Source organism: Cetorhinus maximus, chromosome 2 (genome assembly GCF_964194155.1).
Source record: "Cetorhinus maximus chromosome 2, sCetMax3.hap1.1, whole genome shotgun sequence".
Taxonomy (NCBI): Eukaryota; Metazoa; Chordata; class Chondrichthyes; order Lamniformes; family Cetorhinidae; genus Cetorhinus; species Cetorhinus maximus.
Genome location: NC_135880.1, coordinates 217,382,727 through 217,398,028, shown reverse-complemented (window position 1 = coordinate 217,398,028; position 15,302 = coordinate 217,382,727). Strand labels below are relative to the sequence as shown.

At 44.1% G+C, this 15,302-nt stretch overlaps 1 protein-coding gene across 1 annotated transcript in view; it reads left to right on the top strand.

Annotated features, from left to right (window-relative positions):
- Positions 1 to 597: 597 nt before the first annotated feature.
- sidt2 (SID1 transmembrane family, member 2) overlaps positions 598 to 15,302 on the top strand; it is a 70,850-nt gene continuing 56,145 nt past the window's right edge. The window contains exons 1-2 of the mRNA XM_078532705.1: positions 598 to 1,400; positions 9,188 to 9,309. Coding sequence (XP_078388831.1) covers positions 1,011 to 1,400; positions 9,188 to 9,309 — 512 coding nt within the window. The 5' untranslated portion in view covers positions 598 to 1,010. The remainder of the gene's footprint in view (positions 1,401 to 9,187; positions 9,310 to 15,302) is intronic.

Genomic DNA, 15,302 nt, shown 5'->3' with positions numbered 1-15,302 from the left:
GGGAGGGAGGGAGTGCTTGGGTGAACTGGGGAAGGTTGGAGTAGTTGTCTCATTGCAGAGTTAAGGGACTCCCTTCATAAAAAGGAGTGAGAGAGTGCTAATGTAAACTCAGAAAAGTTGATCTGCTCAACATGGAGAAACCCATATCTCCCACTTGGATTTTTACTTCATAGATTTTTAACCTGGAAAGAATTCTAGAAAAAAAAAAGTACATAAAATCAAACACAAAGCAACTTTTTGATGTAAAAATTCCAGTATTTTTCAGGGTCACATATGAGCCACAGCAATTAAAAAGCTCAGCTGAATATTTCTGCAGGGAATAACCCTTGTGCTGGGTGCAAAAAATAATAAATAAAAGCACTAGAATTTCCCTGGGAAAAAGCTTGTTCTCCTCAAAATGGACCAATGAAGAGATGAAGGCTTGATGGTTGGAACTGAGCGAAGGGAAGGACAGGCTGGCTGATGGCTGACGTCAACCTATGCCCAGTCAGTATTTGTTTACAGAGGGGACGCTTGTTGCTGCTGCAGCAGCTCAGAGATCCGGCAGTGTGATCAAACAAGACTCCATTTATACAGAGAGGGAGAGGGAGAGAGAGAGAGAGACCAGGAGGAGGAAGTACACTCCACACACAGAGAGAGAGACAGAGACCAGGAGGGGGAAATACACTCCACACAGAGAGAGAGAGAGAGAGACCGGAGGGGGAAATACACTCAACAGAGAGAGACCAGGAGGGGGAAATACACTCCACAGTGAGAGAGAGAGAGAAGACGCGAGCAAGGCTGCAATTGACAAGGCAGACATGAAACTGATCAGATTAATTCACTACCTGGTTACAGCGCGAGGACCATTGTTTCCAGTCAGAGGCTGATCAGGATTGGACAGGGGATAACATGTAACATTCTTCGGCCGATGTAGCGAATTTCAAAGGTTCCCCCCCCCAGCCCACCTCCTCTTTGGAAACATTTTCTTTCGCTGACCTCAGGATTTTTTTTATCTCTCCTGATTGTGGATGACATGGCTTCTCGCTAGGCCAGGGAGGTTCAGAAATCTCTCCCCCCCCCTTGGGCGGACTGGGGAGGGGGGAACCCACAAGGCGACACGGATCTCCCCTCCTGTCTCTCTCTCTCTCTGTGTGTGTTTTATCTTGGCAATGCTGGCGGATTTTCCCAGATCGGAGGGCAGGAGTATGCGGCGGATCTGGAGTCAGACACAGTCGTACTGGACGTTTGTGTTGAATGTCTTTCTGCTGGGCTGCTTCCTACCTTTGGAAAATGGAAGGGGAGCTGAGGCCCAAGACATTATCCAAGTGGACGGTGTATTCGACCACGCGTATCTAGTGGTCGTCAATAACAACGTCCAGAATATATTCGCTTTCAATCACACCGTTTCACGGAACAAGGTAAAAAACAAACAAGACATCAATGTTTCTGTTGTTTCAATTTCTAATGTCATTTTGTAAGAAAGTTTCTGCAGCCCATCCCCTCCCCTCCCCCCCCCCTCTCTCTCTCTCTCTCTCTCTGTGGTCTGGTGAAGTCATAAGATACGGACCGATGTTATATTGTGACAGTAGAAGCAGCTAGGCAGCCGGGTTCCGGGGTAGCAACCCGGATCCTGCACAGTTCCCACCAAGCCAGTCAAACCGCAGAGCATTGCAAAAAAATAATTCCCCTGCATGTTGACTTTCCCCCCCATTATTTTTGAGAGGGTGGGGGGAATACTCAGGGGCCGTCCAAGTGTTTTGAAATAGTAAAAAACATCAAAGCTGCACTGTTGCGGCGTTTGGAAATGCTGGCCAGCGTTTTATAATTGTGATGTTTTCCATGCGGCGGTTGCTCATTTCCTCTCCGGGGTGTCACTTCCACGTCAACACATAGTGGTTGTGGGTATCCGTGCACTATTAGGTAAAAGCAGCCGTGTAACTAAAAAGAACAGTTTTTTTTTTAAAAAAAAGACTTTCATTTATGTAGCGCCTCTCGTGACCACCGGCTGTCTCAAAAAGTACTTTCCAGCCAGTGAAGAGCATTTAATGCAGGAAACACAGCAACTCCCACGACCAGCAATGTGATAATGACCAGATAACACTCCCTCAGCACTGCACTGGAATACTAGTCGTGATTTTTGTGCATAAGACCTGGAGTGTGACTTGCACCTGGAGACTCGGGGGCAAGAATGGTAATGACCAAACCACAGCTATCACTCAATGAGCACAGTAAAGCCCTGAGAATGGGAGACTCCTTTCCAGGAGGCTACCCTCACACTATGCAGTATAACTCCGACCGTGGCCACTTCTGGGCTTGGAGTCTCCTCTGTATTTGCGCCCAGGGACACCCATACAATGTGGCGCAAACCAATTAGGCAGCTTAAAAAGGTTGTGAAATTTTGGACATAAGTGAGTTATGCATCCTTCAAACCCTCTATCCAAACAAATCTCGGGTCACAAAACTGCCCATGCGCTTCACTGCCAAATGCAAATTGCCCTCTAATTTGTTTGAGGGATCACAACTTTGCTGCCAGATTTTCAGGTGCCATCGGAAACAAAGTCTTTTTCCAGGTCTTTTAATTGGAATTCTTTGAGTGTTTTTTTCATATATAGTCGTCTGGTAGTACAGAACTTGAGTATTGCTGAAAAAGGCATTTTGTCGAAACTTTTCATCTTGCACTCATCAGGACAATCACAAGAATACCAATGTCAGGGGAAGCAACAACTTTATACTGTATGAGAAGAGAGTGCTGATTGGTTGGCAAGTGGACTCAGATTGGTAGAGGCATTGTCCTGGTGAATGCACCAGTTAATGGTGACTGACAGTTAACTGCCAAGAATTGCTTGAAATTTAAACCAGGCAACTTGACTCTGATTGGTCAAGACTATGCTGCTCTGTTTTGTCTGTTTCTTTGGATTCATTTTCATAGGAAAGAATAAGTCACATGAAATATTGAAAACTTCCCGCTTGCAGGTTCCTGAACATACTGTGCCTGGTGTAAATGAATGATGGTGAATGAGTTGAAATTGTAAATTTTAGGATGTGGAAAAAATATATTGATGTGGGTCACCTCTTTGACCAAGTCTTTGGTCACCTGACCTAATATCTCCTTATGTGGTTCGATGTCAAATTTTGTTTGATAATATTTGTGTGAAGTGGCTTGGGAGTTTTACTGGGTTAAAAATGCTATTTAAATTGTTGGGCACTTGCTTGGGCACTGATTTTTTACACTTATCACACCCATTTTAAGTTTGGGTGTACACTAATGTGATCAGAAAGATACTTGGGTGTAACACGACGTTATTGAGCATAGTTGCTGCAACTTTAGTCACAACCTTCAGCTGCAACCAAGAGGGAATTCCAATCCCCGATGCTTGGCCAACAGGTTGATTATCAGCCTGTAAATCCACCCAATCCACCAATAGCGGGCATTAAAGAATGGGAGAGTTTCCTGGTCAGCCATACTGCAGAAGGCAATGGCAAACCACTGCAGTACTTTACTAAGCATAATCATGGACCAATCCAATTGAAGTTCTTGATCATCAACACCCTCTTAGGGCACAGTACCTGGAGGAGGAGGAGGAGGATATTTAGTCACTCTGTGCATGCTAAAACATCCAACTCACCCAGTGAATTGCAAAGTGATTTATTACTGATTCAACTGATCTGCCATCACACAGCACAGAATCAAGCAGTTATGTTGTTCAGGGCTGGGATTTCAATAGAAATGAGGCAAGGGAACAGCTGAATTGGCCAAAGAATAAAAGGAGTGAATCAGGATTGAAAATAGTAAATGCTGAACGTGCACGGTAGGTTGGTCAGTATGAAGGGGAAAAGCAGACCAGACAAGGGTATTAAGGGATATGGAGACAAAGTGAGCAGAAGGAGTTAGGAGTTAGGTTGGCCATGGTCTCTCTCATTAAATGGAGGAACAGGCTTGAGTGACTGAATGGCTGACTTCTGTTCTTGTGTTAAGATCACATAAGAGCTTAGGTGCATCAAATACAACATTGGTACAATATTAATTGACTATTTCCAACTCCATTTCCCTTCCAAGCATGAATGCCCTTAAGGAGAGGCTTGCTGTAAATGTGTGGGAGGAGGGATTCAAGGGACCCATGGACTGGGTGGGAAGAGGCTCATGTTGAATTGAAACACTGACATAGACCCGTTGAGTTAAATGCCTTTTTCTGTGCTGTAAATTCAATGTAGTTGTGTGATTCTATGTAGCACCCTTACTTTGAAACCTGGTGATGAAACTGCTCAACTGGAAAGTAGTGGGGTGGGGGTGGGGGTGGGGGTGGGGAGGGGGCATGTTCACTGATTTCAGGTCCAGCTATTCTGAGTTCACTTTGATAAAGATTAAAAATGTGAACATGGCTTCATAAAACTGGAATATAAGCCCAGACACCAGGGACAGGATTTTGCCTGCACGTCTTTGGACCCTGCCAACATGGTCAAAAGATGGGGATGGGGGGAGGGGTGCTGGTCAGAAGCCTGTGCAGTGTGGGGATCAGTTCCCCAGTTGTGATTTGCCCTAAGTTGGCCAATTAGTGGCCAGAGGGAGGGCTCGCCGCCCAATTAAGGACCGCTGGTGGCCTCTTGAAGCGGAAGGACCAATGGGAGGCATATCAGCTCAGAAGAAACAGAAGCTAGCTTCTCAAGGTGAGCGAGAAATAGGGCGACCCAAGATGGAAGTAAAAGTTTAAAGTCCCCATAGCAGCTGGGCCACGGTTGTGAAGGAGTGGGGGGCTTCCATAGGATGGCCTCTGGTGGCAGCTGAAGTCAGGCAGGTGGGGAGGGCTTCCATGCTGGCCTGGAGAGCTGTCACCTCCATCTTCCTCCCTCCTCCCATCTTATTCCGTCAGCAGGTCACTTCCAGGTAACTACGCTGTTCCGTGCTGCCCCTTGGCTGCCTGCGTGGGCCTCTGGCAATGGGCCTTTAATAGGCCTTTCACGACGTTAATTGACTACCTGTCACTTGTGGGTGGGTTGCCTTGCCCCGCCCCACCACCCCGGCCGTCCCACCCCTGGGAAAATATTCCAGGGGCAGATGGTGCCGGCGAACAGTGGCGTTAGATTTTTGCCCCCACCCCCCTCTGCACCACTCTGTCCTCGCCTCCATCAGAGCCTAAAAAAATCAGCCCCAAAGTCCTGTGAATTCCGTGTGTGATTGAGCAGCGCCATCTTTATTACAGGCAGCGGCCTGAGAGGGCACTGGCAGTGACGTATCAGGGATGACGTTGCATTTGCGTGCGTGCGGGTAGTGTGCCATCTAGTGGTTGTGTTGTCAAGAAACGCCGCCTTTTTAAAAATTGAATTTTACACCGTGGAGACATTAGCCTGGTTAAAGAAAACCACATTCTCAGAAATTGGAAGTTTCAAAGCCTGCTTTGTATTTGGGATGTTAAATGTGGGGAAAAGGGCAACGGTTTTCCTATTTTTCATTAAGAAAGGCATAAATTCCTCCACACGCAATCAATAGACACTGTCCAGAGACTGCCAATCTCCCGCAACCTGGATTGGTTCCCTCTCATTCCTTCACTCAATTGATTTCCAAACCCTGCTGAATTAAATTGTTGCTTCTCTCCAAATTCCTGCACCTCCCTATGGTTACTGTCCTAATCCTCAGCGCTCTGAAAGTTAAACTGCAGAACATTATAAATGTGTTTTTTTCCCCCCACGAATCACTAATTTGACATTGAAGAATTAATGGATCTTTTTTTTTTAAAAAAGCTGAAGTTAAAATCTTATATTTTGAAAGTTGCATCCAATGCTTCAGGGGATAATAGAAGCAAGTGCCCCAGCTGATTGGTCATAGTTTCACAAGGCAAGTGGTGTGTGTAGTGTGTGTGTGTGTGTGTTACAGTTCACTGAGGGAGTCTAAGTTGCTGTGGTAACATGCACTTTTACACACATGTTGTAGCCTGGAGCTATGGTAGATGCTGCAACTTTCCTTTCAGCACATGGCTGACCAGGAATCTCCCCCTGCTCTTACTGCCCTGCCGCTTGCATGTGTTGGAAGGATTTGCAGGTTTGTAATCAACCTGTTTGGCCACGTTATGCACATGTCCTCCTTGGCCATCAAGTCCTGGGGGGGTGAGACTCGATCCCGGAGCTCCTGGCTCAGAGAAAGTATGTAACCCCCCTGTGCCACAAGACCTCCATCACGAGCAAGTAGAACATACATAATTTGTAAAAGGGTGTGATAGGCAGCTGTAGAATATGGGAGGGTTCCAAGTTTTTTTTCAACAAGCCAGTTAGGTACATATCATAGAGTCTTACATGGAGCCACAGATGAAGTTTAAATGTGCATTCCCATTAATTTATATGTAACTCCAGCTGTAGGTACGAATGGATTTTATTGACTAATTAAGCTTTATCCAATAATGCGACAGCAATGCTGACAATAGCCTTTCCAAATATGCAGACCCACAACATTTGAACAGGGTGAGCTATTTGTTAAGAAATATACTGGCTGCAGCCTCTATGCCACATATGGGCTGCAATATCCTTTGACTGCAACATAGTACACCCTGAAACCATAGTTTAAAACAGCTTGAAACCACAAAGCAATCCACCCAGAAGCTAGTTTTCACGTTCTATAAAGCCACAGTCCAATGCACCCTAAAACTTTATGTACCAGGTGCCTTGGAAGGACATTTATATGTGTTTTATTTGCCCTCTTGAAGACTGATCTACATTTTAACTGAATATAAAACTATTTGGTTAAGAACTGTGAGGGTCTTTTCATATCTCCAAACTGCTGATCTCAAAAAATGCAAATGATTTGGCAAATATCCTTGTGAATTTGTGGCTGTTGTAGTCAGTTCATCTGGAAGATCGAAGGGAACAGGAAAGCTCCATCCTAGTGATAAAGTGATATATAGAAGCTTGCTAGCTGGTGAACTAGCCCCTTGATCAAAGCCTGTGAGTGAATCATGAGGGTAAAGTCATGAACACTAAAGAGAACCTAAAAGTGAGGCAAAAAAAGCTTATTTGATAGAAGTTGGTTTGCTCCCAACTTCCTGCCAATCCTAGGTTTTCGAGCATAATTTGCCTCTCTCCTATTGGAATGTGCCCTCAGGCCACTAATTGGCCTATCAGGCAAAATCGCCATTGGTTGACTGCTGCAGGCACAGTGCAGGGTTGGGACCTCCATTTGACCTGGTTCGACGTCAGGGTCCTTACCTAAATCGTAAAATCAAGCCCCTGGTTCCTGGTTCACATCTTTCCTGTTTTTCAAGCCTCCAGCTCCGCACTCTCAGCTCCCTTTCTCTCTAATTCCCCTCTCTCCGCCTCCCTCCTTCCCAAATCCAGATCTGCAAATTCCCAGTCTGTTCCCTCTTTCTCTCTCCCTCTCCCCAATTTCTAGGCTGAAATCCCACTCTCTCCAGCTCCTGGTCTCCTGCTTCCTCCTTGTGTGTGAGTTGGCAGCATGCTTGCCTTTGAATCACAAGGTTCTAGGTTCAAGTCCCACTCCAGGGCTTGAGCACAAAAATCAAGGCTGACGCTCCAGTGCACCATTGGAGGTGCCATCTCCCCGATGGGACATAAAACCGAGGCCCCATCTGCCTACTCAGGTGGATGTAACTATTTCGAAGACGAGCAGGGGAGTTATCCTGGTGTCTTGGCCAATGTTTATCCCACAATCAACATCACAAAAAAGAGATGATGCGGTCATTAGTCACATGATCACATTGCTGTTATTGGGAGCTTGCTGTGCACAAACTAATTAAGAAATACAAATAATGCATTTCTTACATTACAACAGTGACTACACTTCAAAATTAAAATAGGTCATGGACTGTGAAGCGATTTGAGATATCCTGTAGCTGTGTAAAGTGCTAAAACAATGCAAGTCTTTTATTTTATTCTGTTACGGAACTGCCTGTACCACATGAAACAGAGATAATTTCTCCTCTCCAGAAAACAAAGATAACTGATGTGGGGGGGAGGGAGGGAGGTTCTTTGTGTGTTTCATAGACAATGTTATGTTTTTTTGATTGGAAAGTGCAAGAGAGCCATCTTAAATATCAGTTGTCTCCCACTTAAAAAGACAAGAGTGTCCAAAATAAGGTCTTCGAACACTGGGGTTTGATTTCTGCTTAAATTGACTTTACATTTTCTCTACAGGCAATGGGCATCGATCTTTGAAGGTGGCAGGACATATTGAGAGAATGGCTAGCAAAGCATGTGGGATCTTGGCTTCTTAAATAGAGGGATTGAGTACAAAAGCTGGGAAATTATGCTGATGCTGCATAAAGCCCAGGTTAGGCCACAACTATAGTATAGCATCCAGTTCTGGCCAGCACACTTTAGGGAGGATGTGAATGTCCTTGAGAGGAGATTTACCAGAATCGTTCCAGGGATGAAGGATTTTAGCTCAAGGTTAGACTGGAGAAGCCGGGGTTGTTCTCCTTGGAGTAAAGGATATGGAGGGGAGATTTGATAAAAGTGTACAAGATTGTGACAGATTTAATTAAGATTGACAAAGAAAAGTTGTTCCCATTAGTTAATGGTAGAAGGACTGGGGACACATATTTAAAGTTTTGAGCAAAAGATACAGAGGGAAGATGTGAGGAAGAACCTTTTTACACAGTGAATGATAATGACCTGGAATTCGCTGCCTAGGAGGGTAGTACAGTGGAAATGATGAATGGTTTCATAAGGAAACTGGATGAACATATGAGGGAAATAAACTTGTAGAACTATGAGGATAGACCAGGGGAATGAGACTAACTGGATTTCCCAGAGAGCCAGCATGGACTCAATGGGCCATTAGGTCTCAATGACAAACTCCCACAGCTGCTTTGAAGATATTCGGACAATAGAGGACAGTCTCACCCCAAATGATTGTTTGGAGGATCCAGGTGACTGAATGAAACACTTTTGAAGAGTGGCCATTGCTGTTCTGAAGAAGCATGCAACTGAAGAAATTCATTTGAAAGTTAACTATGTGAATGATTGGGAAACTTGTCCGGCACCTTTTAGACTTCCTGTTGTTAAAATGGACCAGTGCTTTGTGCTTTTTCAAACAGAGGTCTTGGATTCTGGTGAAGTGTTCAAAGGAGATAAAGGCAGGATGGTATATTCTGTATTAGAGGAAATATTCTGGCCCTCTCCTGGTTGCTACACAAAACCCCTCCTCCGCAAAACAGAAATGTTCTTCCAATCTATTAACTGTTTTCTGTTCTTTCTGCAGACAGAGGGTGTCCGTGTCTATGTGAATGTTCTCTCCGAACAATCCAAAAGCCCAGTGCTTTTTGTGATCCGACAACAGAAAGCAGTACTCTCCTTCCAGGTGCCATTGATCCTCAGGGGGCTGTGAGTATTGCTAGACCTTCTGATTGTCACACCGACCTGTACTAGGAGCCCTTAAGTGCTTGCAATCCCAGTATCTCCTTCTGCTGTTTCCTAGTCTTGGCTCAGTAATAATGACTCTCTCACTGCCCAGTCAGAAAAAAAATACTTGCATTTACATAGTGCCTATCACAACCTCAGGATATGCTGAAGTGCTTTGCAGCCAATGAAATACTTTTTGAACTGAGGTAACTGTTGTAATGTAGGAACTGTTGTAATGTAGGAAATACAGCAGCCAATTTGCATCCAAAAGCTCCCACAATTAGAGAATGAGAGTTCAACTACCCACCTTGCCAACTTGAGAATTAGAATTCATTCAACAGATCTGGCAATGAAAAGCTGGTATCGGGAAAATTGCCCATGAAGCTAATAGACTGTGTTAAAGAATGGTTAGAATGGAACTTGGTGACTACAAGAAGTCGATTAGTACGATGTATTTAAAGAGAAACTATATACGTACATGATGCAGAAGGAGTAGAAGGATATCTGCTAGAGTTAGATGCAGAGGGGTAGGAGGAGGCTCGTGTTGAGCACGAACACCAACATGGACCTGTTTCTGTGCTCTATATCCTATATGTGTAAATAATCAGCTGTTGGTTCAGAGATAAATCTTAGCCAGGATACTAGAAGAATACCCCAGTTCTTGAATATTGCTGAAGAGAGATACATATTGTCAAAGCTTTTCATCTTGCATTCATCAAGACAAATGCAAGAATACCAAATTTAAAATGATCGCAACAATTTACACTACAGGAGAAGAGGGTGCTGGTGGGTTGGCAAGTTGAATCTGATTGGCCGAGGCATTGCCATGAAGAAAGCAATAGAGAACTATAGGCTTCCCAAGCTCCTGGGTAATTCAAAAAAAGGGCTTGAACATATTCCTTTTGTTTGCAGAGAATGGGTTGCTGATTTTCTTAGTAGCTTGGAATGTCTTACATCCATCTGAGAGGACAGATGGGGTTTTGGTTTAATGTCACGTTGGAAAGTTGACACCTCTCACAATGCAGCACTCCTTCAGCACTACATTGAAGCTCCAATCTAGATTAAATGCTCAGGTCTTCAGAATGGGGCTGAAACCCACATCCTTCTGACTCAGAGATTGGAGTGCTAGCAACTGAGCCAAATTTCACGCCACACAGGTACACCCTCACTCCAGGATTTAAGTACATCATCTAGGCTGACCCTTAGATGGAATATTGAAGAAGTGCTACATTGTTGCTGGTGCTGTCTTTTGGATGAGCATTTGCCCAAAGCTCTATAGCTCCTCATACGGGTGTGAAAAATCCCACGGCACTCTTTGAAGCAGTCACTACTGTTAGACACACAGCAAGATTCCACAAACAAACAGTGACATGAATGACAAATTAGTTTGTTTTGGTTGAGGAAGGGAGTATAACCAGTAGCACCAGGCGAACTCACCTTCTCTTCTCCAAACATTGCTATGGGATCTTTTACATCCACATGAACAGGCAGGCAGTATATCAGTATCAGTTCAGCATCTCATCTGAAAGAATGACATCTCCAACATAACAGCACCTTATCAGTATTGAATTGAAACATCATCCCAGGTTATCTGCTAAAGCTTTGAACCCACAACTTTCTGACTCTGTGGCTAAAGTGCTACCAGTGATTTTATTCAGCGAGCAGTGAACCCATTCGGAGCAGGGGGGCAATCCCTGGTACAATTCCTGACTGTGCTAAGGCAGCTGAACCTGGCCCAGGCAGCAGTAGAGGTGAACCAATTGACCAACAACTCCCAGGATGGAGAGAAGGGGAAATCCTGGTTTCTAATCAGTGAGTTTTGCTGGAATTGAATGTTGCAGGATGAATGGTATATGTTGCATTCTGTGGTCAAATAACATGAAGGTAAACATTGTTCATGGTCACACGTGAAGAATGGGCCCTTGGATGAGACTGTAGAGGGTATGTGCAATGTGCAAATATATTCCGGCTTGAATCAGCATGTTCAAGAGAAAAAGGAAAGAAAATGAACATCATCTGTCTTTAGAAATATGAAGACATTTTTAATTGTTAGCTTGACTCATTAGTAGCACTGTTACCTTGATCAGAAGGTTGTGTAATCAACCTCTACCCAGGACTTGGGCACTTAATCTAGACTGATGATTCAGTGTAGTACTGAGGAGGTGTTACATTATCAGACACACCGTCCTTCAGATGAGGTGTGAAACCTAGGTCACATTTGCCTATTTAGATGTAAAAGGTTACATGGCACCATTCAGAGAAGAGCAGGAGGGTTATCCTGGCTAACACCCATCCCTCGATCAAACAGCACCAAAGCAGATTGACTAGTTGCTATCTCATTGCAGATTGTGGGACCTTGCTGTGTGTGTGCAAGTTACCTGCTGGAAGCAACATTTCAAAGGTTAATCATCAGCTGTAAAGCCGAGGATATTCTTTCTTATTTATTAATTATCAAGCCGTTTGAGAAATTCACCTCCAGCTTAGAAAGTAAAGCATTGTTCCGATCAAGCTTGCAGTTAATGTTGCTGTGATGGTACAATAAGTAACAACTCCTGGATGTGCCCTACTGATAAAGTGCAGAATATGTGGCATAATGTTTCCAGCTGGAATCTGAGTGCAACGTTTACAGTAGTTGTGAACCTGGGTACTTGTTGAATGTGTGGCATATGCACATCACCTGACTTTACAAAACAGGGAAGTGTCAGTGAAATATTACAAGGAGCTGTTGATCTTTGCCGTTGATTTCTTTGTGCCATGAGTCAGAATGTCATTGTGCGTCTGGCATTCTATTTCATGAGATCAAAGGGCATGGCAACTCACCACCACCTTCTAAAGGGCAATTAGGGATGGGCAGCAAATACTGGCCTTGCCAGTAACGCCCACATCCTATGAAAGAATAATAAAAAAAGCTTTGCTCAGTCAATAAAGATTTGCCATTGCCAGCAGAAAAGATTTCCTACGAATATTATCATAAACACACAGAGAAAGAAAAGGTGCCTTGATAAAAGTTTTGATATAAATAAAACAAAATTCCCATACTGTACATTAAGACATAACATTTACGCAATAGTGCATTTATTTAAATGCTATTTTGGAAGAAAATTGTGATGCAGCAATCCTTAAACAAGGATTGGTTTGAGTTACTAACTGGAGTCGCAAATAGAAACCCCAAAATAGCCAATTTACAAAAAATAAAATCAGCCATTTCTGGGAGAGACATAAATGATCCCAGGGTAGATGAATGATCTCTGCCAGGGTTTTGTGTAACAGCTTGGTGTGTGTTGATGAAGAGGTGAGGACCAGTAGTTGGGTCAAACTTCTTGCTGCAGGTTTTTGGATCACAGCCAAGCAATTTTTGTCATACATTCTTGTTTGTTTTTCTTTTATTATTAATTTGCGGGGGTATGCGGGTCACTAACATTCATTGCCCATCCCTAATTGCCCTTGCAGTGGTGGGTTGCCATGCCCTTTGCTCTTCCGAAACAGAATATCATCCGCACGACATTCTAACTCAAGGCACAAAGAAATCAACAACGAAGATCAATATTTCGCTGTCACCTCCTTGTTGTGTGAAGTCCGATGATGTATGTTATGCCACGTATTCAACACGTTTCCATGGCGTCACAGCAACTGTAAACATTGCACTCACTGATTGGGCTCTTGTAGTCCATGTGCTGTAGTTACATCCACACTATTGTTAGGAAGGGAGTTTGAGGATTTTCACCCAGTGATGATGAAGGAATGGCTGCTATATGCCCAAGTCAGGCTGATGTGTGGCTTGAAGGGGAACTTGGAGACGGTGGTGTTTCTGTGCACCTGCTGCCCTTGTCCTGCTGGATGGTGGAAGCTCCTGGTTTGAGAGGTTCTGCTGAAGGTGCTTTGACAAATATGTATCTATAGTGCTCTAGGCAAGCCAGGTTACACCAATAGAACCATAGAACACTACAGCACAGAAAACAGGCCATTCAGCCCTTCTAGTCTGTGCCAAAATATTATTCCGCTAGTCCCATTGACCTGCGCTCCAAGGAATAAAGTCCTAACCTGTTTAATCTTTCCCTGTAACTCAACTCCTTAAGACCCGGCAACATCCTAGTAAATCTTCTCTGCACTCTCTCAATAGTGGAGAGTGTGGATATTTGAGCCAATGGATGAGGTGTTGATCAAGCAATCTGCTTTGTCACAGTTTGTCATTGTCTGTTTTTATCTGGGATTAAAATTAAATTTACAGTGATCCAAGGGGTAAATTGCTAAGTGTACACTCCCAGCATGAAGCCTCACCCGCTGGGAGGAATATCAGGAATGTAGGAATTCACTGTCTACAATTTTCTGACCAATGTTTTCCCTGTGGGGAAGGCTTCCTACATGAAACATGGACTCATAACCCAGCCCCTATGCTGACCATGCTGGTTGTCTGAGATACATCAGGGGTTCAAGCCACCATGACCCTTCCTCCGCAACTACTTTGTCTTCCCACTTTCTTCTGAAACCTCTTTAAAAACCTATTTATTCAACCGTAACTGTGCCCCACCCCTTAAGCTTTCAATTCTCTCCTGCCATCTTCCCATTCTCCTCACGATTAAGCAGCTTCCTATGAAAGGGCCACTTTGCAAGTAGTAAGATATCCTTATCCCCAGACCAGGTTAAAAGATCCTCGGGATCGCTGGTTCACAGTGACAGAATTGGTCAAATCTATATTCACGGGTTTGGGGATTTTTACCGCGTTTTGAGCAGCAGATTTGTAATTAAGTCCAATCTTCTGTGAAAACTGCAAATCAGTGATTTTGCCGATCTCTTGACTAGGAAACCTCTTGAGTTATTTGTCTATGCAGCAACGCTACTGATCGTATTCTTAGCAGAATCAAACAGCCTAGAAATTCATTGGTGGTGTCCCTATTTCTCAGTTGCAAACAGGCACCGAAACATCCAAAATGGCGGACAACATTCCACACCAGATATGCACCACCCACCATGTTGGTAAAGGCAGGAAAGGAGGTGTCCGGGTCCCATGCTCCGGCACAGGAGTATTGCCCTTTACTTATGAAAATTGGTGTCCTAAGATCTGCTTGGGGTGCCCTTTGCGCAGTTTGCCTGCCCTAAATGCAGCTGACCAGGTCTGTGTCTGGCTTCATCAGGGGTCCTCAAAGAGACTGCCCTCCATTGTCCTACCCAGAGAGTTTATTCTAGGTGTTGACTTTCCATAATGTGAAGCTCGAGTTCCTGTCAGCAATCCCCTTTGTGGTTTGAACCTGTCTCTTGTTGGCTAGCTGTCACTTTTCAATAAGTGCATAAATTCTCAGTCATGACAGCAACAAGTAGGGCAACCTCAAGTTTGATCCACGAGTGAGTCCACGCTTTGGCACTGTTTATGCTTGAGAAAGTTTTACACTGAAACTTTGCTGTTCTTTTTGTCTTCTGAGCTGAGAGATGTGTTCTGTTGGACGAGGCATGACAGAATGCGGACTTTCCCCCAGCATTCTGAACTCCTTGCGTTCCCCCCAACATCTACTTGCATTTACCTAGCGCCCTTGATATAGTATTAATATCCCGGGGTGCTTCACAGGAGCATAACCAGACAAAATTTGACACCAAGGCACGCTAAAAGATATTAGGACATGTGACACGAAAACCTGGTTAAAGAAGCCCCGGATTGCTATTTAGCTTGCTTAATATGTGCACAGATAGCTTCTGCTATATTCCATACCCACAAGGTAACACAGCAAAGTCTGTGTATAACTGGGTTAGTTTTAATTCTGCCACAGAAGTTGACCTGTAGCTGACCTGTCTGTCCGATTAAAGACATCATAGAACCAGGCTTGTAATACCAGAAATAAAAGGGAATGTAACTTCAAAAACAGATCAACAACTCCTCCGTGTCACAAGTCTACTAGTTAGTTAAATCCTAAGCAGACTGGATCGTGAAATAAAAGCAGGAAATGCTGGAAATACTCTTTAAGGGTCAGACAGCATCTGTGGAG